General features: G+C 27.3%; 1 protein-coding gene across 1 annotated transcript in view; it reads right to left on the bottom strand.

The window, feature by feature from the left end:
* The window catches only part of LOC101241794 (uncharacterized protein T16H12.9), a 47,137-nt gene that overhangs the window by 4,831 nt on the left and 15,530 nt on the right, over positions 1–26,776 (bottom strand). The window contains exons 2-4 of the mRNA XM_065801196.1: positions 23,043–23,232; positions 22,310–22,365; positions 66–99 (exon numbers count right to left, since the gene is read on the bottom strand). Coding sequence (XP_065657268.1) covers positions 66–99; positions 22,310–22,365; positions 23,043–23,232 — 280 coding nt within the window. The remainder of the gene's footprint in view (positions 1–65; positions 100–22,309; positions 22,366–23,042; positions 23,233–26,776) is intronic.

The following is a 26,776-nucleotide window of genomic DNA, read 5'->3' as shown; positions in this document are numbered from 1 at the left end:
AATTTTTAAATTAATTATTAATTAATTAAACTTTTACTATATATTATGTAAAATAACTTACTTACAGCTATTGATACCAAAGTGTACATCATCAAAATTCTATATAAAAATAAATAACATCAACAGTCTTAATAGTAATTAATAATATTATATTAAGTATAGAATATTATATATTAAATACAGAATGATAATAATAAAAACATGTAAAAACATAATTATAAACAAAGTCATCGCAATATTAAACAAAATAAACAAAGACAAGAAATTAAAGTTGAAGTTTAGTTAGAACGAATCTGCCGCCGTTGACACAGTCAGTGTGTTATATTCTCTTTTTATTATCACTAATATATTTGCTATGTATTTTTTTATTATAACTTTTGTTCAAAAAATTTTAAATACTTTTTAAAATATTTTGTTTATAGTCATTAATAATTACAAAAATGTTTTAATTTTAGTTTTGTATTTTCTTCCAAAAACTTTTCTAAAGGTTCATAAAATGTTGTTTAAATTTTTCCTTTTATCGTCTTTGATATCAGCTGCTTGTATGTAGGGTTAAGCTTGGTTAATTGGTAAAATTTGTAAAATATAGCTTAATGTATTTATAAGTATATTTATCGGTATATTATTACCGCGATCAACTATCAAATAATCAAATAAAATTTAATAAAAATATTAATTGCAAACATGGTAAATGTGTAATCAACCGAGTTTAATCTATATAAAGCTGATCAAGATAAATTCATAAAATCACTAATCAAAACAATCGACGCTTTGAAAAATTGCAATTTACTGTTAACCAAGAAACTAAATGTTCTAGAGAAAGCTAAAGTTGTACTTTCCAAATCTATATCGTGGGCTAGTGTTGTTAATGGAAATACGCCACCGAAAAGGTCAACCGAACAATTTCATTTAATGAACGCTGTTGTTGCCGAGGCAAAAGAAAGAGAAAAATGGGAAAGTAACGTTGTAGTGTTTGGTATCGAAGCCTCTATATATTTGAATCAGGTTTTACGTCAAGCTCGTTACCAAAACAGTGGCTTCAAGCTTCGGTTTCGCCTATTTTAAAAAAAGGATCTACTTCAGATGCCAACAATTATAGACCTATATCCCTCATATGTACTAGCTTTCGAGTAATGGAAAGTATTGTTAGTTCATGTATCGCTGATTATCTTAATATAAATAATATAACAACACCTAATCAACACGGCTTTTTATCTAAAAGATCAACTTGCACAAATCTTCTGGAGTCAACTAATGACTGGAATAAAGCTTTAGACTGCAATTTAATTACTGACGTGGTGTACATTGATTTTCAAAAAGCATTTGACTCTGTAACGGATGATGCGGAAGTTATCGGAGAAAATAAAAACGTCAATAACTTATATATAAATAAAAAAACAAACTATTATTATATTTTTTTAAAATAAAGCATTTATCTTTTAATAAAAATATATTATTTTTTATATGAAAAAACGCCACCATCTGCAATTGATCTCAATTTTGCTCTGACGCCTTTCATATGCGACTGTAAAAAGTTTAAATCAATTTCTTATAGTTTTAGTTTAATGCGATCAATCAAAACTTGCTCTGTTGAAGCTTGCTAATCTCCCTCGTAAACCTTCTGTGCCAAATGTCCCCAAAAATTTTCAATTGGATGGACTTGAGGCATATTTGGGGGATTGGATTCTTAATCAACGTAATAGACATATTAGTCCATCCAATTTAGAGAATCTTTAGAATAATGAGAACTTGCTAAATCTGGCCAAAATAAATAGTCAAAGTCTCCATGATACTTCGGAATAAATGGAAGAAGTCGTTTTTCTAAACATTCATTAATATAGATTAATGAATTGATCGCTACAGCCTTGGAAGTGCGAAACAATGGCTCGGACATACCACGGTCAGATATGGATATCCACATTAATAATTTTTTTGGAAATTTCTCTTTTCCTATAAAACGAGCACTTTCTGGGCATGTCTTTTTGTTGTTTGTGTAGTATCCAGAATTTCCAGGCATGTTGTCCCCTGCAAAACAAAAGTATTTTTTGTCATCGATGACTGGAAGCGATTTTGTGTTATAGAGTTGGTTAGCTAGTTTCCTGCTTCTTTTCTTTGCCTTTATTTGTTGTTCTATAGTGTATTTTGGAGTCTTTTCACGTTTTCTATATTTAATATTCATTTTTTTTAACTGACGACCAATTGTCGATTGATTTACACCAAATTTAATACCTATTTTTCTCTGACTGACCCCTTTTCGATTGTTGACAAGTCTCGTTAATTCGGCTTAGAAAACGATTGAACAGTTTCAAGTCTTTTTAGGTTATCATATATTATACTTCGAGCAAATCCTTCCTTTTCAAAATGATTTACGATTAATTTTTTTTTTATATTAGGTTTATTTACAAAAAACATTTTCAGTTGCTTTCGAAAAGATTCTCGTTCAGCTGCATTTAACCTCATTTTACCACAAAAACTGATTATTATGCTCAAGTAATAATCAGTTTTTGTGATAAAATTAAAGATAAGCCACAAAAACTAATTATTATGCTCAAATAATGAAATTAGGATTTGTCCGATAAATTCCGCATCACCCGTTATGAGCACCTTTGTCAAATCCAAAATTGGAATAATTTCAAAAATAATTATGCTGGATCTAAAATTTTTGAATAAAAAATTTTTGCAGATCTCTACTTATGATCCACATAGATATTTGGACACTCGAAATTTTTTCTTAAAAACACAGAGGTTTTAAAAAAGTAGGAAAAGTGCTCATATTACCAAGACCACTTGGTAATATAAGTACTTTAAATTAGCTCGAAAAAATAACATTAACTAAGTAAAAAAATACCAACCTGACAATAAGAACCAATTTTTGGAATATAATGATTCATTATTAACAAAACTTATCATTAAAAGATCAAGTTTTGAACCACTTTTTGTTGAAAAAGTGCTACTATGTTTTCCGCAAAAAAAAAAAAAAAATTAGTTCGTTATTTTTTCAATTTTATTAGCCTAAACCTTTGAACGATAAAAATTCAGAATTTTTGAATTTAAATTACAGAAAAATAATTTAGTTTTATTAAATTATTAAAACTTTTTAATTAAAATATTAAAATTTATTTTAATTAAAATATTAAAATTTTTTTAAATTAAAATATTAAAATTTTTTGTTTTTATTCAAAAAGGAATTAAAACCACTACTATTTTAGGACTTTAAACTAGGTAGTTTTAATGAAAAACACTGGGTAATTTGAGCATGCTCATATTACACAAAAATGGCATTTTTAAATAAAGTCAAAACTAAATAGTTCTATGCATTGTTTTTCAAGCCAAAAAGGATTGGATTTTTAGCTAACATATTTTTTTTTATGAAAAAATTATTTTCATTATTTTAGCGCCAAAATTTCGCGCCACAAATTTATTCATGCGTGATGATATTATTTTAACAACGCAAAAATTTAACAGCGTTTTAATTAGATGATAGCCACTAATTACTGCATATAAATTTATGCTAACTGTACTGATATCTGTGATCGCCACATAAAGTTGATTAAAAAAATACCAAGCAACTTTAACTTAACTGCTTACATCTAAGAAATCTTTAAGTATGCTCATATTACCAAGGTGCTCATATTACCCTATTCTACCCAAGTTATTACCAGGTTCAATATAAAATTTTTGGTTTTCTTGATAGTAGTTTTAGTTGAATTAATTATGAAAGATACGTAACAAAAAAAACTGTTGTAATTATTTAGAAACAATAATATTTTATTGTTTTGCTTAAATTCTGTAGCTACCTACATTATTAACGATAAAGACACCAATTTAGTTACAAAGTTTGCTTGTAAGATACGATGACAGCGAAATTAAAGAAATAAAAGTAATATAAAATAAAGGCATTACATAAGAAAATTTTTGCAAAAACCTATGGAAACTCCCACCCTCCTCAACATAGATGTATTGTGCAACACAAAATTGATAAAATCGATGCTGCCGAATTAAAAAAAGCAAAATTTATTTAAAAAAAAATCTCAAATAAAAATAAAACTTGGCTGCGAAACCAATCGAAAGAAAACACTAAGTAACCAGCAGTAGTTCTTTTCTTATGAAACAAATGTCTATTTTTCACTTCAAATCGTTTTGTTACTCTCCAAAAACTTGATACAAATCCATAATCCCGTGTAAATATAGAAGAAGGATACGTTTTATTTCGAAGATATTCTTCTATCATATCAAACTCAAAATGCTTTATTTCCTTCGCCACGAAGCAATACACATGCGTTTACTTGTGAATTGTTTATTTGTGAAAATTGATTATTTGTTTACTTATGAAAAAAGTTATGGGATTCATTTTAATTATTGGAGACCTTAGAGGAAAAAAACGGTATTGTCACATTTGAAAAGTTTTAAGAAAGTAATTATAATTGATAGTTTTTAATTAGATTTTTTTATTCTTCGCTTTATTTAAGAATTTTTTTGGAGGATCAATAACTATTGATCTCTATTGATCTAATCTAAATTTTATTTTATGTAAACTAACAATAAATAAATCAAACTATAACTTTTATTTTATAATTTTTGTATTCTTCGCTTTATATAAAAACTTTTTTTAGTGTTCGATAAAGATTTTCTCAAAACGTTTTAAATATGAATAACTTCGATGTAATTAATGTTAATGACTTCGGTGTAATCAATGGCGAGTCATCCTTTTAAGAATTCTCATTATGAGTCGATCATAATTTATAGGGAAAGTAAGATCATGATGTCAAATTTATCGTGAAACTAAAACTTCATAGTCCGAATTTTCCTGAAATATTAATTTACCGCTACACCGAAAACACTTCTAAAAAATAGAATTAATAATTTGTTAAAAAAGAAGTGAAAAGAAGATAATTTTTTTTTGCAATAAAAATATAAACAACCTGTTAAATTTTATTGCGAGGGAACTATGATGAAACGCTCTCCAAAATGGAGAAATGTTCCGAAATAATCCGAAGAGAACGCACAATCTAACATACCTTTCATCACCGCAACGAACTTTTTTTTGAAAAATAAGATATTTACAAATGAGAAAACTTTTACAGTCGCATGCGTTTTAGGCCGTATTTACCTAACTAAAAAAATGCAGACAAAATTTAGAAACCTGTTATCAACCAACAACTTTTACCGACCATTTTAAGAAGCAGGTATACTAATGAGTGATAACTTTACTTTTGGACAAAAGAAAGCGGTAGAACTAGTTTTAATTATAAACATCTGCAAAATAACGAGTATATAACTTTAGTAGAAGCGAGCTGGTTCGAAAGGGGAAAGTATATTTTTAATAATATAAAAAAATGGTGCGAGTAGGGTAAAGAAAATACTACAAAAATTATAACAAGTAAAAAAACTAAATTAAAGCAAAAATGAAAAAAAAAAAAAAATTTAAGCTTTAAAAACTAATGAAAAAATCGTAATTAAAATAAACATAAAAGTATTAATTAAAGAGTTTTGGTATTTACTAGATGTATACTTTGCCTAGATCAGGTAAAAGCTTTTGATAGGGTAGAATAACGTTTTTTGTTTAAAAGGTTTGAACATTTTGGTTTTGCAGAGGTTTGTAAAAGAATTTATTGGAAAACTGAGAACTAATCTAAAGGCCATCTGTTCTGCTAGGAAAACATTAAGATGGGAGACCCATTCCAAAGGGTTGAAATGAGAGGGAAAAAACTAGACGAAAAAAGTTAAACAGGTCATCCAAGCCTGGTGAATTTTATGGAAGAGCATGGCCATGAAGTTTAGGAGTCGAATTAGAAGAAAAGCTCTTTGCAAATAGTTTTTTCTTGTCCTTGAGAGAGGTAATAAGATCAGTTTCATAAATAAGAGATTGAATGTTAGGCCTACTCTTATTAATGAAGCTGTTGAAGAATTAAAGACTAAAAGTCTCTAGAGCCTAACTTCTGAGATAAGATACGAGATATAGAGAACTTACAACAATGGAGCTTATTATCAGACAGCTTTTTTTTACATCATTTTCTTGGAATAATAAATAGGTGTTTGTTCCCAAAAGAGTTGTTTTTTTGAAAAAGATGCAAAAGTAGTTACATTAGATGAGACTTGACTTAGAATCGACGAGAAGGAATAAAAGTTTTCATTCCTGTCTGGATTCAGGAAGTTACGTGGGAGGCGCATTTATTGGGGGAGTGAAAGAAGACATCATCTTAAGGTCCATCACAAAGAAAATCACGAGAAGAATCTTAGTCAGTTTTAGGATAGTAAGTAGTGCAATGATAGGGTGAGGCCGAAGAAAAAGTACGAAATGAAAGATTTATAGAGATTATTACATGATCAAAACCACCTAAAGAAGAAAAAGAATAAACTGAACACAAGGTTAGAGACAAGATACAAATCAAGGAGTAAATGTAAATTATTAGAGTTGTAAGGAAAAAGAGTCACAAAGTTAATTATCTGATTAAGAAATTAAGAAATATAGAAGTTATGGGCTTTAGTATAAGCAGGGTCAGTGACGTTAGAGTCAAACCATTCAGTGTGATGAGTATTAAAGTCACAAACAACAACAATATTGGCAGAGGAGTAAAGCGAAATGAAATTGTCAATTTGATCAAAAATTACATCTAAAAGAGTGCAGTCTTTAGAAGGAGAAAAACGATAAAGAACAAAAAAAAAAAGATTATAGAGTAAAGAGGTGCTGAGGGGAAGCACATAAAAGAATGAACAAAGGATGCAAATCTGATATCTCGACAAATAGATAAATTGATGCATTTTATAACCCTAAGCCAAGCATAGGAATCTTTGCGAATCAAAGGATAGTATCCATCAATACCAAGATCTGAAGAAGAAACAGCAAAGTTTTAATTAGTCTCACAATAAGCAAGCAAGCCTGGTGAATTTTTCAAGAGTTAAGACTCAACTGATGTAAGGTTACTTCAATGACTAGAAATATTTGTGAAAAATATATTGAAGCAGATATGCGGTGGGGATGTTTTTTATGTTTGATATTTTGGGTAACTTTAAACATAGTTTAGATTTAAAGAGAACTTGACTCATTTATAGATAGAATCCGGCATAACTAACAGAACTGAGACAACTTCATAACTGGGAGGCTATCTAAGTTGTAACTTAGGGCTCCTTATGAGGCCTTAACAATGCAAACCAAAAGCATTAATAAAAACACCATCCATGTGCAACATGGCACTTTTAATGTTCTGATATTTTACAGCTGTTGATGGAATCAGCCTCTCTGAGAGTTACCACCAAATTTGGGAAACCTTACTACCAGCTGGTCTCAGAACCATTAAACTGAGTTTTAAAGCTATAACCTTATTAGGAGATAACAAGAATGTTTGCATAGCCATTATTACAAGGGCACAAGCAAAAAAAATTCGAGTCAAAAAGATCCAGCATTCATCATCCTAGGCAGGAAAAAATGTAACACAGGTTCCCGTCTTCGTCAATGTAACACAGATTCACATCTACGTCAGCCTAATAGATGAAGAAGGGGTACGAGGCTGGTCAACAGAACTATTCTGCTTACCCCTAAAGTCTTAGCCTAGGTGTTACGTTGGTTCGATTACGCAGCAGCCAGTTTAGTTTCTTGTGCAAGCCCGCGAACTTATTGTATTTAAACTAACGCGACATACGCTGAACTCTTTTTCTTTGCACTTACGCCTCTTGACTTTTAGCACTTACGCTCTTAAGCTCTTAACGTATCTGTGTGTTTGATATATTTGTATTGTTTGATTTATTTGGATATATTTGGATATATCTTTTTACTAGGAGCCTACAAAACAGATGCTGCTAATATTTGTCCAAAGAGTTTTTAGAGACATTATCTCTAGCCTTTATTCAACCAAGAGCATCAAGGCAGGGATATTTTATCTAGGTGCAGTTAACATCTATCCAAGATGAGCATTTTTATTAAGACACCAACTCAAGCTTTACTAAAAAAGAGCCCTACGACAGGAGATTTTTAATTTAGAACTTGTTTTTCATAGCTTTTTTTTTAAAAAAAATAAGTCCCACAAGGCAGCAGGGCTTGGGGCCGATAGTACTGAGTTACATGATACCAGTAACAGGGTAATCGTGATGATCCTGAACCTAACCTATAAGGATTGAATTATCTTTGAATTAAATTTTAAAATTAGAAATAACCCAAAAATCCATCTTTGTTTTAAACAACGTACTTAAAAGTACGTAACAACGTACTTAAAAGTACGTTGTCGTGTTAAATAAGTAGATCGTTAAATAAGTTCTGCACAAGGGTCAGTTCAGTTCTGCACAAGGGTCACTCATGCGCAGATATGGTGTAAAGCTTCCGATAGGTAGGTTAAATCTATCGTTAAATAAGTAGCCTTGTTTCCGTTAGGTATAAACTCAAAAAACAAAAATAATCATATTTTTAAATTTTTTTAAATTATATTATTAAAATGCCAGTCTATAATTACTCTATTGAAGATGTTTAGCAATATTTCTCTGATGGAATAACAAATTATTATAATAAAAAAATGTCAACTTTGTGGTATGTGTATATATAACCCACTATTTAAGTTAAACTTTTATATAATTTATGATTAAGTATGTCTCAGCATCTCAAAACCCACAGTTGTTTTGGGACCTCCATTTTATGCATTGACTTATTTATCAATTTTGCTCAGAACTATTAGTCAATTTTGTTATATATTTGAGTGTTGCAATTAAGTATTACTAAAAATATTTATTGAAAACAATCTAAGATTAAATTAGCTGTAAATTTATTATGGGTTTGAACCTAATTTTCATAAAGTGACCCTAGGTACAGTTTAAAAAAATCTTATTGTACCTAGAGCCACTAATTTTTAAACCCTTCTACTTGATAGAATTCTATATTTTATAGTCAATATACTTATACTAATACAAAGTAATTAGTATAGAGATGTGATCGTATCAGTTTTGCCATTAGACAAGTTTGGAGCCTTGAATTTGGGCATTGAAAAAACCTGGCTATAGGTACACAAACTTCCCCTAGACCTTATTGGACCTCTTGCATTAACAAAACTTGTAAAAAAAAAAAATTATTACAATTACTGATCATTGAAGTAAATATATTGAAAAATTAACAATTTATGTAACTACTTCATGTTATAAATTTTTGGTACTCTTAAAAAAACTCCAAAATTTTAGATTATTCAATAAAGTCTGCTTATTTTCCTCAAACCAATCAACGAGAAAAAGATTCAGACTTTAAACTGGTAATGGTAAAGCTTTGAAAAAAGCTGTATGTTAATTATAGTATCATTGTAAAAAAAGGGCTGGTAAAGCTGAAATTTTTCTGATGTTTTCTTTAAAGTTTGTCAGTACAGTCTTAAGACAATGCCTTAGATATTTTAAGAGACTCATCTGGATGGCTTAATGACACCTTGATTGATATAGCACAAAGTTTGTTTTTTATCAGTTTTCTAAAATATATGGGTTTCCAAGTTTAAAATATCTGGGTTTTTTGCATTTTTAGTTGTTTTAATTCAAGTGGTTTTTCAGAAAGCATAGAGTTGTGCATGAAAATGATTGTGACCTTTTCTTAAAAGGAAATACAATAGCTTTGTGTAGCGACATCAACCTAATTTTAACTTTATTAAAAGTTAATGACATAAGGTAACATTACCTGAAATGTATTGAGAATGGTAAATTAGAAATGTTTCCTTTTGTTACTGTGTTGTATCATCATAAAAGACCTTTAGTACTCATTATTGTGATTATTTCTGCTTTTTTTTTATTTTTGTTTTTATGACTTATTTGGATATTTAAATTCAATCAATATACTTATGTTTTAGTTAATATCTAAAAAGTTCATTACTTATTTTATTTTTGTAAGTGTATTAAATATGTATAAAGTTATATAATTGGCTAATTTAGGTTAACTATCTCTTGTTCTTTATTTTGTTAAAGACATGATGATTTGTTTTGCTCACTTTGTAGTTGTTTTTTCTTACTGTCATAAGTTATTCATTTTATCAGCTAGGGTTATCGATATAAGATATAGTTAATAGATACAGCTATTAAAGTCAGTTCTTTGTTTACATACATTTGTTGCAGTTGCAGTTAACTATAGCTACTATTACAACTACACCAAAAGTAGTATTTAAAAATATGGCTATTTTTAATTATAATGAGATATTTGATCAATTTTTTATAGAATATTGTGAAAGTATAGACTATTCTGGCATGTTGATCCATGGCTGTTTTAAGATTTTTAACAGTTATATAATTTAAAAGTTTAAATCTTTCTGGCAACCAGTTGAGTTCATTTTGTAAGTCAATTTAATGACATATATTGATCAATGCATTTATTAAGTACTCTTCTGGAACAAAATTTCAATTTTAAAAAGAACAATTTTATGATACTATTTATATTATACTATATTTCTCTACAAAATAGGCTTGTAATTCCATGTGGAAAAATCAAATTTCTTCCGAAAATGTCCGAGTTTCAACCAAGTTAAATTTTTTCAAAAGGTCTTAAAGACCATGTTATTTTGCTATTTATACTGTGTAAGGATATTTTGATCTTATTTCAAAATAAAGTATTAGTGTAGCATAAAGTGCGTCATTTCTTTAATGTCGTTTTTATTCAAAACATTCACATAGTAAGAAAAAGCAAACTAAGTTTAGGTCACACTTTAATATTATTATGCTATACATATATTAAAATCGCTAAAATTGTCGAATATTACCCGTCTGGTTGTTATTTAACGGTAGTACAGTAGTGGTATAGTGGTAGAGCGCTCGCCTCATAATCGAGAAGTTCCGAGTTCGATCACCACCACCTCCCTGGTAGTACTGCGCTCAACTTGTTTCTCCGCGTAGCGGTCTTGTTCGTCATGGTTTGTGTTTCGGAGTTATAGAATTGAGAGAGGAATGTAACTACTACTAAAGCAGCCTCCTCGAGTGACTTTTTCGGCCTTGAGGAGGTAAATTAACACACAAAAAAAGGCTAGACACGAATTAATAAATTCTTTTCTTTTGCAATAACATCAGAATACAATCCTTACAATTTATCTGCGTAGAATCAAGTAGCAATTACAAATTTTACAATTAGGTTGAAGGGTTAAAGATAAATAATTTAACGTGAAACATTTTGCTAAATGAACAGTTAAATTATTTAGGAATACAATAAACTTCCTTGTGAGATGACTATTTTATTTGATATCATTAATACATCATTAGGTGAACGACCTAAAAAAAGCTGTTTCTTAATAATATGTTTTTTGGCATACTATACTATAAAGATATAAATTACGACTAGAATATACATCGTGAGTTAAATATTATTAGAAGTAGTAAATTATCACTATAAAAATGCTGTAAAATAATAACAATTCGCTTGACAAAATAAATGCTTTTAGTTCGGTTAACGTATGTTTTTCTTTAAATTTGTTTGTCTGGATTAACAAAAAATGCCTTGATTGTTCAATTTGTCTACTTATTTAACGATCTACTTATTTAACGTGACAACGTCATTATGCTTGTTGTTGCCAATTTATTAAGGCATTTTTTCACGATAATTGTGTTTGTATGTATTGTTTATGCAGTTTAGTGTGTTGATATCAATTAGTTTATTTTTAAACTACTCTACGTAATCAACTATAAAAAAAGTTTTAAGTAATAAATGTTAACACTAAAATCTAGACTAGTTGTCCAGAATATCCATTAGCAATCTAGTAGCACGTTAGTCAAGCAGAGTAGTCAAATTAACCATTCGGTGTAAAAATTATATTCTTGACCCTTAATTTTTATAGTTTGAAATATAACACACCAAAAAATTACCATAAAATCCATCAACAAGCCATTAACTTTGCACTTTGCTTAGACAGGTAATTCCATGTCAAAACAACAAGCCGAAATAACCCATTATCTCAGAAATACTTGATTTTTGGCACAAGTACAGTTAATACTGTCGTTAGGAATAATCAAAAATAATTTGGAGCCAATTTTTTTATTTTAAGAGTAATGGGTCTTTGAGGTTTGAGATTTTTTACATTTTTTTATACTCCGCGCTCTTAGCAACGTCTATAGCAACACTTCAATGGTAAAGTATGCACAGTTACATTAACGTTTACAAAATTTAATAGTTAGAAACTTTTGAAGAAAGAAATCAAAAATCATTACTTAAAGTTATTAGATCTTATATTTGATTAAAAACTTTGAAATGCAAACCGGGTTTTTATACAATAATTTTTCAGTAAACATGTCTAGTTTAAGTTTAATTGCAAAAAAGGTATTGATCTATTCATTTTAAATCTTTACAATAATAGTTTATATATAAATACATGTAAGAGGCAAAAATTATTTCACTGCTTTTTAATGCACATATCTATTTTATTGTTGTTTTATTTTTGCAATTTTATTTTTGCATTTTTATTTACCTTTTTGGTTATAATCTCCATATAGAGATTATAACTAAAATAATTTCACACAAAAAAATAATAATTTCTTACATAAGCATAATTATTGTTAATACTCTAATGTTTGAACCAATTGCTCCATTTAATTAATTAAACAAGAAACCAGAAATTCATTTTTTTTTTAAACTAAGTAAGTGTAATCATATCTATGATTACACTTATTTAGTTTAAAATAATTTACAAATAGTTTACAAACCAGTTAACGTTTACAAACCAGTAAACGTTTACAAACCACATTGGAGTAAACTTTTTTCAAGATTTAGCTCCAGATGAGCAAAACTTAGTTGCGCTGAGGTGTGGTATTTCTCCTGCTTTGATTATTGACCTATGTTTTCATCATCAAAAGTTCTATCTTGAGAAGTTCTCTGTGTTTCAGAATAAATACTGTGATCCGCTGTTAGTACACAAAAGGCCGTTCAAAGGTTAGTAAAACTTGTCATAAAGTTTTTTATAAATGTGTTATAATTTTAAGCTCTTTATGTTTTTTAATACTAGGCACATTTTATTTTATTATGTTTTATTTTTTAATTTAGCATCTCAGAGAAGTCACGTTAAGAACCATAGCTTTAAACAACAGGTTCAATATTGTACCTGGTCAAAAAACTTGTACAAATTGCTTAGTCAAATTAAAAGCTTCTACTGAAATTAATACTGATAACATTGATATTGCTGATGATTACACAAATGAAAGTATAAATGAAGAAAACGTATTTAACGTTTAACAAGAAGCTGATATAAATAAAAACAGACAAGAACTTTTGTCTCAATATAATTGGCGTGTCACGCTAATTATACTGAGCTTCACGGGAATCGTATGAGTATTGGAAAAAAATTAAAACTATTACAACAGTTTTTTAAGAAAAGATCAAGTTCTTTAAAAATTCCATTTTCAGAAGTTGAAGCTTTCGATAATAAATATATTCTTGGTTTAAAAAAAAAGTCGTTTAAAAAAATATTAGTTTTGATAAAAGATAAACTTGAAAAATGCTGTTCATTTAGGGACAAAATTCAAGTATTGATTTTGTGCCCGCAAGAATGGTCAATGGAAGCAGCTAGTGAGTATTTTGATGTTTAAAAGTATCTAATAATAAAATCTAGATCTTTAGCAAAGAAGGAAGGAGTTCTTGCAGTTCCACAAACTAAGCGAGGTAAAATGCTCCCTGATCAAATTAATACTTTAGTGAAAAAATTTTATGAAGATGGCAAAAACTTTTGCCAGATGTCTGGTCAAAATGATTTTGTAAGTGTTAGTTGGAAAGCTCATATGCAAAAGCAACTACTTTTATCCAGCTTAAAAGAGTTTTTTTTCTCATTTAAAATTCTATATCCACATGTAAAGTTAGGTTTTTCCAAGTTTTGTGCTTCAAGACCTAAATGGTGTGTTTTGCCAAATTCATTAGGAACCCATTCTGTGTGCGTTTGTATCTACCATCAAAACATGAAGCTAATTCCCTTATCCATTAAAATTGATTACCATGAACTTTATAAATTTATTGTTTGTAGTATGCAAAACAAAGAATCCATGTTACATCCATGTAAACAATGTTCAATAAATACATCTAAATTATAAGAAAAGCTATTCGAACTAAAAGGGCAGTTTGAGGTAGAAGATACTACCAAATTTAACCGAATGGTTACTACTGATAGATCAGATTTAGTTATACAGCTTGTAAGCATACCAGATTATGTAAATATTGTGATGGAAAAACTAGTCGAGCTAATAGCACATTCATATGTTTCTAAATGCCAATCTAAATATTTAAAAAATCTTAAAGAAGAACCGCCATCAAATAGCGCAATAATTCTAGGAGTTTTTGCAGAAAACTATAGTTTTGTTGTGCAGGATGAAGTACAAGGTTTCCATTGGAGTAATATTCAGTCCACACTTTTTCCAGTATTTGTGTACTATAAAGAAAATCAAGTGGTGCATTCCACTTTATATTGCATTATATCAGACAATAACAATCCTGATGTACCAATGGTTTACGAGGTACAAAAATCAATCATCAATAATCTGAAGAAAATGATACCCAGCACTGTAAACGTGATCTACTTTTCTGATAGCGGATCATCTCAATATTAAAACTGCAAAAAATTTTTTAACTTATGTCAGCATAAATTAGACTTTGGAATAGATGCAAAATGGATTTTCATTGCAACCTGCAATGAAAAGCAACTTTGTGATGGTAAAGGAGGAGCAGTTAAACAACTTGTAGCCAATGCTAGTTTGCAGAGAATTTCTACAAATCAAATATTAAACTCACGTGATATGTTTACATATTGCACTAACAACATCAAAAGTATAAACTTTATTTTTATTTCAAGTGAAAGTTTGATGGAAACAAAATTATTACAACCTGAACGATTTAAAAATGTTAAAATGATACCAGGAACAAGAGACTTTCATGAATTTAATCCTGTATGACAAAATGATGTTAAAATGAAATACTGCAGTGATGACACTATCCCTATCTTGACTTACAAGTTTAAAAATTGTGAGATGCATGGTGATGTTTTGCTTGCTTCATTTTATCAATTATTACTTAGAATCGACAGTTTGCGTATGTCTATGATATGTATATGACAATATTTTGCGTTTGTTAAAAAATATTACCTAATTTTGTTTTGTTTTACAGTCCAAAGAAAAACAAAGGAATATTTTAAGTTCACTAAGTTGTATAAAAAATTGTCAATTCATAAAAACACGGAATTCAAAGAATTAATGTGTCTTGATATTTAAAATTGAGTTTATTTATGGACATGCATGTCATGGATATTGCAGCTTTACACCTAAGTGAAAATACCTCTTATTTTTTGACTAGCTCTAAGTAAAAATACCTGTTTTTAATATTTAAATATTTCAAATTGAGTTCATTAAATATGATTAGTAAGTCAAAATACAGCTCAGTTGTTGTTTTTTTTCAGATATTAATATATTCTTTAAGAATATGAAGTTTGAAAATATATAAAATATTTTATATATTTGAAAATATAAATATATAGATCATAATCTTTTCTATAATTCCTATTATAGTAAGTATGTTTACTTTTAAGTTTTATTAAAAACGCAAATTTACTCTTATTGATTTATTAATAAATATAAAGAAATTATTATTTCTTAGTATAATTTTATGGTTTAGCATCTAATCATAGGTGGAAAATATATACTTACTATAATTCCTATTATAGTAAGTATGTTTACTTTTAAGTTTTATTAAAAACGCAAATTTACTCTTATTGATTTATTAATAAATATAAAGAAATTATTATTTCTTAGTATAATTTTATGGTTTAGCATCTAATCATAGGTGGAAAATTTTAAATTATTAAATAATATAGTTAAGGTAAAAACGTATGTATCGACACTTACTTGTTACTAAGGGTGTAGCTAGGGGAGTATGATAAGTAAAAATGTTACTAAGTTTTGAATTTTAAACAAGCATAACTTCTAATATATTCCAATTTGTTTAAAACAACCTTGGGGAATTCTTTTTAGCCTAGTTAAGTATCTTTGTTGCAAAAATTTAGAGATAGTGGGTTGTTTTTTTCAATTTTTGTTGTTGTTTTGACACGGAATTACCTCATAGTGCTTTGCAAGCCCAGACCAACAAGAGTTTGACAATATTTTACTAGAGGCTCTCATAAAATAGATATTTTTTAATGCAATGACATATATTATAAAAATAAAGCTTTTAGCAATAAATGTTTTTCTCTAATAAAAATTTAACTTTATTTTAAACATTCAAAAGTTTAATTGTTTATGCGACACAAAGATCACAAAAAGTGACCAATGGAGCCGTCTAGTTAAGTAGATCTGGGAGATGTAAAAATAAAAACAGATTGTAGATGGTGTCATTGAATAAAAAATAAAAACCATTTAAAAATATAAAATGTGTAGCAAGACTTTGATGAAGTAGAAAAACGAAGAAGAGACGATTAGGGGGCATGGGAAGAAACAACTAACGCTCTAGTCACTTTGTGTGTAGAACATATGCAACAAAGAACAAGTATTTGATATACTGATTTTAGAGATTGTTGATGTCAACTGGTGTGATGATGTAGTGCATTAGCATGTTCCGTTTGGTCGTCTAGTATGGTCTCGTTATGTTTTCGTCCACTTTCAAATCGGGTGAATAGAAAGCTAAATATACTCACTCCTTGCGCTTATGGGCTAGCATATCAGAGGTTGACGTAAGACCTACAGAATGGATTTCAATTGATCAAATACACACATTAGTCACCGTAGACCACAAACCATCACTCTTAGCCAAAAGAGTTAATGCCCCGTGCTGGTGTGAAATGATGCGCTATGGAGTGAGATTTTAGATTCGAGCACATAGCCAGCGAGCGCTAATTCGACGTGCATTGTGGAGCTTACAAATGAACGTGTTCATTTGTAAGCTCCACAATGAGTGTCAGCTTAGTCATTAGGTTATTGAGCGCCGTAACCACATCCAGCGGGATAGCCTAATGTTCGTTTTGTTGTTGTGGTGTACATTGGGAAAAGTTGTGGCTCACCAGCCACAAAGAACAAATTTGTTTGTTTATACGATACAATGGTCGCAAAAAGTGACCAACGGAGCCGTCAAGTTACGTAGACCTGGGAGATGTGAAAATAGAAGTAGATTGTAGATGATGTCATTGGGTGAGAATCATAAATGAATGTAAAGACTATTTTGTATGAGGAATAAAATTTTAGGACTCAAGGATTGGGTGAACTCACGCTCTAGTCATCCTAAACAAATGTTAAAACAATGGTCAATGAGTAAACAAGTCAATATAGATCCGCTGGTTTATCAATGGCAAAATGCGATCACCAATGACGTTTTGGAGAGCCCAAAACCTGCATTATCGCCACTCGTCAGGGGCATGCCCTTGTAACAGATCTTACTGCCTGCACTCTACGTCATGCTAGTCAATATTGCAATATAAAAGGACTACACTATAAAAGCCAAAAATCCCAATCCCTATCCCAGTTTTTAATACAGCTCCAACATTCTTAGAGATCTCATGAGGATGGTGAGGGATGCGCATGGTGTGAATATAAACAAATATGTAAATATATATAAATATCATGTGCACTTACGTTAGAAGAGACAAACGTGTACACATGCATGTATGCGCATGTATTAAAATATACAATTTTAATATATAGAAATAACACAAAGCAAATATAAAATATTTTATATTATTTTATTTAATGACACCATTTACAATCTGTATTTATTTTTACATTTCCCAGATCTAAGAAACTGGACGGCTCCGTTGGTCACTTTTTGCGATCTTTGTGTCGCATAAACAAAACAATTACATTATTATAAAAATAAAGTTTTTAGCAATAAATGTTTTTCTCTAATAAAATTTTAACTTTATGTTAAACATTCAAAAGTTTAAACAAAGTTAAAATCTTATTAAAGAAAAAACTTATTATAATTAGAAATCGAATTTCCTTGCTTTTTGTTCTTTATGTTCTTATGCTTGTTTTTGTAACCACTTAAAAAGGTTCATTTGCGCGTCTATTCGTCATTTGTCACGTTCATTTGCGCGTCTATTCGGGTAACCAGTAGCACAATATTAAAATGCTTTAACACCAATAGGTGACTGAAGGAGGGTAATTTTTTTTAGCGCATACGTAAATAGTTTCCAAATCTATATTTTACAATTGATTTTTGTTTTTCAAGAATTAAGGTAAAGAGAAATTTAAATGTAAATCTCCTAATTGTAATGAATATCAGATTAGTTTTAAAAATCACCAATTTTTTAAAATTGCAAAAATTTAATTTTTCAAATGCAAAATTTTACTTTCTCTTTGTCAAACTCTGTCCAGAAGTCAGAAATATTCACAATAAAAAAAAAATAAAAACCACTTACTTGCAGTTTAACTTCTAAATTATATCTTTTTTAGACGAATGTGTTCCGAAAATATTTAAGTTTACTTTAAGATAAGTTGGTCTATTATTATTTATAAAAAAGTTATAGTTTTTTTTTAAATTATCGTTTGTTTTGAGAGCATTTTATGTTAAAGATTCCTGAGCAATTCGTTAAAGCAGTTCATCAGGCAACCCAGCAAACACTGCAATTACAAAAAACGTACAATGTACGTTCAGTTTACGTATTTTTTTTAGTCAGGGTGGAACTGAATAAGTCTGAATTACATTCGGAAGACTTTTCATAATAAAACACAGATCAAACAAACATATAAACTACAATAAAAATCTCGTTTTATATCGATTAAAAATATGTTGTTTTATGATTAACTTGTCGTATGTTTTTTTCGGTAGTTGTTAAACGCGCGCGCCATTTTATACTTTATTTCGAAATTACATTGAAAATCTAAATAATAATAACTAACGGTTTCATAAAGAGTTATTAGATTGTAAGTTATTAATTTAACTATTATTACGTTAATAGATTATTTCTTATATTTTTTTAACAATTTTATTTTTATTTTGTTTTAGTATATATGAAATAATAAATATGAAATAATAAATAAAAAAGCCAAACAGCAAAAGATTATTGAATCAAATTTGAAATTCGTTGATGATTATTTTGTTTTTCTTTATATTTCAAAGTTGCTTAGCTCAAATATCAAAAAAGTTATCTATAGCCTTGTAATATATATATATATATATATATATATATATATATATATATATATATATATATATATATATATATATATATATATATATATATATATATTATATATATATATATATATATATATATATATATACATATATATATATATATATATATATATATATATATATATATATATATATATATATATATATATAAAAATATATATATATATGTTTATATATATATATATATATATATAAACATATATATTTTAACTTTGTGTTTTATTTGTTTTAATTAATAATTAATTTAAAAAATAATATATATATATATATATATATATATATATATATATATATATATATATACATATATATATACATATATATTTTAACTTTGTGTTTTATTTTTTTTAATTAATAATTAATTTAAAAAATAATATATATATATATATATATATATATATATATATATATATATATATATATATATATATACATATATATTTTAACTTTGTGTTTTATTTGTTTTAATTAATAAGGCACACTGGTTATCCTTTCTGTTATGTTTTCTGAATGTTTAATTTTTGTCTCCAAAACCCTAAAAATTCTGTGACAGGTAAAATACGCTCATTGTATAACAAATGTCTTTTGAACGTTCAAGAGACGTTCAGAACGACTTTTGAACGTTTAAAAGACGTCTTTTCTCGACCGATTTTGTATAACTACACTTAAACGGAAAGTTGTATTTGGGTTTTTTTACGACGTCTATAGAACGTCCTGAAAGGACGTCTTTGAGCGTCTAATCTAGAATCAGTTTAGAACGCGTCCGAGATATTTCGTCTGAACGTTCATTGTACGTTTTTTGTACGTCCAAGTGTATGCTGGTAAGTAAGCAATATAAACTATTTTTGTTACTTTATTCAGGTATAAAAATGTTTGTTTTTAAAAGAAAAGGCTGAAAACTTTATTACATCATTCTGTTCTGTAATCCAACTAGCAGAAAGATATCTGGCAGTTCTAACGACAATAAATAGTACGAATTTAATCATATTGTAGAGTAGCTCTGCAAAAATATAAAAATCCTTTAGTTTTTTCCAAAAAGATAATCAATTTTTAAGATTTTAATAAAACAGACTTTAAATGAAGTTTGAAGTAAATAACTTTTTATTAAAACTCAAATATAATTATTAAAAAGTGATCTGTGAATACTGAACGCATTGATTTTATTGCCTGTTCATTGAATAATCCAGTTGAAGTGCTATGGCTTTGAATTCTTGAAAATTGTAAACAAGAATGTGTTTCGATGACAATAAAAGAAGAACTTGCCTCAGCTTAAAAACCAACATTTGAAAGTATATTTTTAGTTGTTAGTCTATTATTTATTTAATCAAAATTAAGCAACTCAGATTTTTAATTTTAAAGACGACGCAAATAAAATCTATGTTTTTTAAAACATTTAAAAAACATAAAGTTTTAAACATTTCTGTTTATAATGCCAATTTTTCTATCTATGAAAAAAAATCAATCAAAAAAGTTTGAATGCTCTTTGGATAACTAAAAGTTCTAAAAATCTCTAAAGACCAATGCAAAATTATATATAAAATACCTTAAAACAAAGAGATTTATAAATAAAATTATTCAAAAATTACAATTATCTATTTCAAAAAACTCGTAAAATTTAAAAAAGATTAACTATTTTAAATTACTTAAAAATGTGAAGAATGGTTCTAAACGTCCTTGTAAAGTATTAAAAGAAATTGGTGATAACCAAAACACCCTCTTAAGTTCCCTACCGCAGGTGATTACAGTGGATAACAAAAATATTTATAAAACTTGAGTAATTGCTCATGAGTTCAACAAATTTTTTATTCATATCAGTGCCAAACTGGCCAATAAAATTCCAAATACCCAAATTATGTTCACTAATTTTTTAACACCGATGGATAATTGGATTTGCCAAAAAGAACTATCTTCTGACCTAACATTTGAATAACAATTTCGGTGATAAAACTTATATAAGTTATATTTTATAATTTTAGTTATAATTAAGTTATAATTAAACAGTAAGTTATAATTTATCTTTGTACTCATATTGTAGAATAATAATAAAGGAATAATTTATCTTTGTACTCATATTGACCTGTCAGTCAGAATGGAACTATATCACAACCACCTTTTAAAACTTTTAATACTCAGTTTTATTGTTATGAGGAACTGATCAACTAAGTATTTGCTTCTAATTCTGACACCCTATACATAGACTGTCTCTAATTTTGGAAAAAGTATGGGAAAAAATTACCAATTCTCAAAAGTGCTGCCATTTATGATTTTGTGGTACCTGCAAGCAGTGCTCCTGTTGAAAGGGTATTCAGTCAGGGTGGCCTCATTATGAGCCCTAAGCGTGCAGTTTGTTAAAGTGTATGACAATGAGTAAAATAAAAACTCAACATTAGGCTTGGCCAATATGAATAGAAAATATGTTTTATATTGTAATATGTTTTATGTTATAATATGTTTTACGTTATCTAGTTTGTTTTCTATTATTTTTTTATTTTGCGTTCCTCATTTAACTGATATTTCAACTTGCTTCTTTAATTTTTGTTAAATTTTAAATTCATTTAATTTATTATTATTTTTTATTTATTATGATTATTATTTTTATATTTATAATATTTATAATTTCAAATATTATATTAAAAAAGCAGGTTACTTTGATGTTTAAAATCATAAAATATATCTGAAGTTATTTAATATATCTTCATTTAACATGTAATCTCTGTAAGCCAAACAAACCTGATTTTACTGCTCGTAGACTTTTTTAGATAAGTCTGTATAAGGTCTTAAATGAAATTTAAATCAACTAGTTGCAACATTAAAAATCTAGATTTTATTGAAAAACGTTTGTATAGCGTGACACTTAAAATTTTTTTTGTTTAAAAAATCCTTGCATTATTATGCTAATATAAATTCAGATTGTGATTGAAAACAGGTTTGAATTCTTCCAACTACAATCAATTGATTACAAACTTAAGTTTGTGAATGGAAACTCGCGTAAATTAAAAATATTTTAAAAAATCAGCTAAGATAAATCTTTAACATTTAGATTTTCAAAAATCCTAAAACCATCAAACATTGAAACCTCATCTAACAACCTGTCATTGGTAATAAAGTGATAGATACCTTCTGATAAAGAAGTGTACAGATACCTTTTGGTAATAAAAGTGTACAGATACTTTTTGCTAATAAAATGTAAAGATACCATTTGATAATAAAGTGTACAGATACCTTTTGAGAAAATCTCTTCGAGGTAGTGGTAATATCTGGTGAGATTGAACTATTATCTAAATGTAAAATTTATTAAGTCGCTTAAGCAGTGCTTACTATTAAGGTTGTGAATTCGAAGTAAAAAAGTTGGGGTGAGGGATGTTAAGAAAAAATTTTGAAAATTTTAAAAACAAGTTTAAATTTGAGTTTTGTTTGTTAAAAAGAAAATCAAAAGATTTTTATAGTATGTATGTATGTATGTATGTATGTATGTATGTATGTATGTATGTATGTATGTATGTATGTATGTATGTATGTATGTATGTATGTATGTATGTATGTATGTATGTATGTATGTATGTATGTATTTATGTATGTATGTATGTATGTATGTATGTATGTATGTATGTATGTATGTATGTATGTATGTATGTATGTATGTATGTATGTATGTATGTATGTATGTATGTATGTATGTATGTATGTATGTATGTATGTATGTATGTATGTATGTATGTATGTATGTATGTATGTATGTATGTATGTATGTATTCATATATTGCCTTTATTGCCTTTAAACTGAATTTCTAGGAATAAATTTAAAAGATTGAGTTGGAATTAAGGAGTTTTCAGATCCAATTTCAAAGCCCTGTTTAATCCAACATCAAGTCTTAAAATATTATGAGTGCCTGAAAGTTGTGCTAATTACAGTTTAAAATATAACATATATTAATCAAATAAAAAAAAAACTTACATGAGCAAACTGGAGGATTATTTGAAAAGGAGTATCTCAAGGTTGAAGCAATAAAAAGTTCAAGAACAGTGTGATTTCGGACGCATGTATTCACAGCGTAGTTTTTCTGTATAAAAGTCGTTGCTGAACTTTTGACCGAAACGCAGAAACATAAGTAAACTCCAAAATAGAGTAAAATTGGTTGAGACATCTAGATTAATATTTTAAATAATTATGAATTACGTCACAAGCTTTTATTATTGATTTTTTTTTATATTTTTTTTAATGAATTATTATAAAAACTTTTTTAATGAATTATTGAAAAAAATTGTCTTTGGAGGAAGCAATATCTTTTCATCAACACATTCCTTTTAAAATACAGCTTAAGTGTTTAAGATCAATACACTTTTGGTGCGGAAATTATATAAAATGGTTCAAACTAGGTGACCAAGCGCAAAAATTCAGTAAACAAACGTGTAAATTGAGTATTCAACAGTGTAAAGGTAACTTAATGCTTAAGAACATTAGAATGTCTGAAAACAGTAAGTTAAGAAACTTTAGACTAGCAAAATTTTTACATTTTGAAAGTGGGTAAAAAAAAGCAGCAGTTATCCTTTAATGTAAAACTTTAAAAATAATAAAAATTGAAGGCTATTTTTCATTTAAACATGTTCAGACATTAAAGTCTCAAAAAAGTTACATACTCATATAAACTACACGCCCATACACCCATACACCACAAAAAAGAAATAACAACTAAAATAAAATAAACGTTTTTGCGTTTTATTATAAAATAGCTTCGCCCTAACCCTAACCAATACACAAAATGGGTAACTGCTACTAAACTTAGAGTTTTTAAATTCTAAATTTAGTTGCAGTTACCCATTTTTTCTTAAATTCCAGATGTAGAAGACGTTTTTTAAGAAACTGACAATTGTGCCCCTCCAAACTTCAAAATCCGTCGGCCATAAAGTTAAGTTATAAAAATAACAATTTCTTTGAGTTTATTACTAATTCTATTTTTCTAAATAAGGAAAATAATATTTTAGATAAAAAAAAATTATCCAACAATAAACAGCATCACGAAATGATAATAATATAGTCAATTATAAAAATAACTTGTTGTCCCTTTATGCCCCACAAAAGTCATTTTATTGAAATTAATACTATTCAAAAAGTTCATTTCCAGATATTTTTTAAAACTAGATTCCAAAAGAATTTTAAAAAAATACTGTCTGAAAAGTATAAACTTTTTATAAATACTAAATTTCTAAAACTAAATTTTTATTTATAATAATGAAGCACAATAATTTAATGGGTCAAACGGCACACTTATCAATAAAAATTAAATAACTTTTTTTCGTTTTTTTTATTAGATAGGTAATAAAAAACTACATAAGATAATATAAATAAACGTCAAATAAAAAAATAAAAAAAATTATTGAAAATATTAAATGTAAAGAAATAAAAATTGTGCGGTTTTAGGCGACATTCTGATAAAACCGCATACTTGAGAAAACATTAAAATTTTTAAAATTTAACTTTTTTTTACTATTTTTTTTTAACACAATTTATATTTAGTAAACTATGTATAACAAAATAATTTAGTTCCAACTACATATTTTTTTGGTAAACATGTTTCTTTGCACAACCATTCCCGACACATCGAATTTTCACATTGCAACATTTCTATGTGTAACTGTATTCTACACTTTTTACATTTTGCAACTTTTAATCGTTTGGCTGCTGGTACATGTATTCATTATTGAGTTAGAGGTAACTCAGCATTGTTATGCTCAGGCATTTGAGTACTTGCCATAGAGAGTCTACGCTTTGGGTTAAGTTTAGCAACTTTCACGGCCTCCGTTGTTGCTTTTACTTGCGAAAAACTAAACTAAGTAAATAATCGAGTGTGCGGTTTTATCAGAAAAAAGAGTTTTTTTTACTTTTTTTATTTAACTTTCTGTTCAAGCTGCATAAAAATATCTATTATACTATTATACTATCAGAATTAAAATTAAATTTCCAACAAGATAGTGCTAAAATTATTTTTAATCAGTTTCGGTTCAAGCACTATTTTGTTCACAACGATAAAAAATAAATAAAAATTTTGTCTTCCAGTTAAAGTTGTATAAAAAAAAGGAAAGTGGAGTTGAATCGACATATAATTTTATCAATTCGAATAGAAAAGAAATAGAAAAGTTCTGTGTTTGAATCTATTTTTATTTTTTTTATAGCCATACCCGTTTAGTTTTTATTTGATAATTTCGATCTGGGTGCGTAATGATATGGTGTGCGGTTTGCACCCGGTTACTCTATGTTTTGTCAAAAAAAATGTTGAAAAAAAAATTGTTTTTAGCTAAAATTTAAGGCTTCAGACATAACTGTCCCGTTACGCCCCGCCCTACCCTATTGAGTACCAATACCGAGTATTAAGTACCAATACCAAGTCAAAAACGAGTTTTAAAATTTTAAACAAATTTTAAAATTTTAAAAACGAAAACTGAATAAAAATAATTTCTAATTTTCGAATTAAAAAAAAACATTTTTGGCGTAATTTTAAAAAGAATTAGATTAGTACTAAAATCCTTCAAATTTTAAGATACTATTAGTACTTATTATCTCTGATAAGAAACTAATTTTATTAGGAGTTCGATGTATATTTCTTAATTTTTCACCTACAAATCATGTAAAGCATGACACGAAGTTAAACGTAGTATCAACTACACTCAAAAAAACCTTTCCTTGCGTAATAAGGAAAAAAATTCCCTTATCTATTTTTCCGTAAAATTTCCTTCGCGGTAGTATACTTTCTAAAAAAAGTATTCCTTGATTTGAAACTTATTTCCTTTTGTCCGAATTAAGTAAATATAATATTATATATATATATATATATATATATATATATATATATATATATATATATATATATATATATATATATATATATATATATATATATATATATATATATAGTTTCAGAATTTTATTTATATATATATTATAAAATATATATATTATATATATATATATATATATATATATATATATATTTATATATATATATATATATATATAGTTTCAGAATTTTATTTATATATATATTATAAAATATATATATTATATATATATAATTTATATATATGTATTTATATATATATATATATATATATATATATATATATATATATATATATATATATATATATATATAATTAATGTAACTGCTACCTAAAATAAATAAATTTAACTCACTCCAAGGGAATAAAATTATAACATTCGCTTTTATAATCAAATCACTGATATATATATATATATATATATATATATATATATATATATATATATATATATATATATCAGTGATTTGATTATAAAAGCGAATGTTATAATTTTATTCTCTTGGAGTGAGTTAAATTTATTTATTTCAGGTAGCAGTTACGTTAATTAGTGAATCTACTAAAATTTTGGAGGAAATTTGGAAATTTTAATTAAGCTCAATTTTTCATTGAGAATTTTACTTTACATAAGTACCTTATATATTTAAATACTTTTGTAGGTGAATATATATATATATTTTTCATAATAGTTATAAATGGAAGTTTTTTACGTTATTAAAATACCTGATTTTGTCAGGAACTCTAATTATTAAACACAAATATTATTTTATTAATAGTATTAACTATTTTTTGTTATCGTAAATATTGTTGTTTTGAAAAATATATGGTTTTACGTTATATTGTAAATATTTATAG

Source organism: Hydra vulgaris, chromosome 07, assembly GCF_038396675.1.
Source record: "Hydra vulgaris chromosome 07, alternate assembly HydraT2T_AEP".
In the NCBI taxonomy this organism is placed as follows: Eukaryota; Metazoa; Cnidaria; class Hydrozoa; order Anthoathecata; family Hydridae; genus Hydra; species Hydra vulgaris.
The sequence above is the reverse complement of the archived record's forward strand: the minus strand, read 5'-3'. Positions and strand labels throughout refer to the sequence as shown.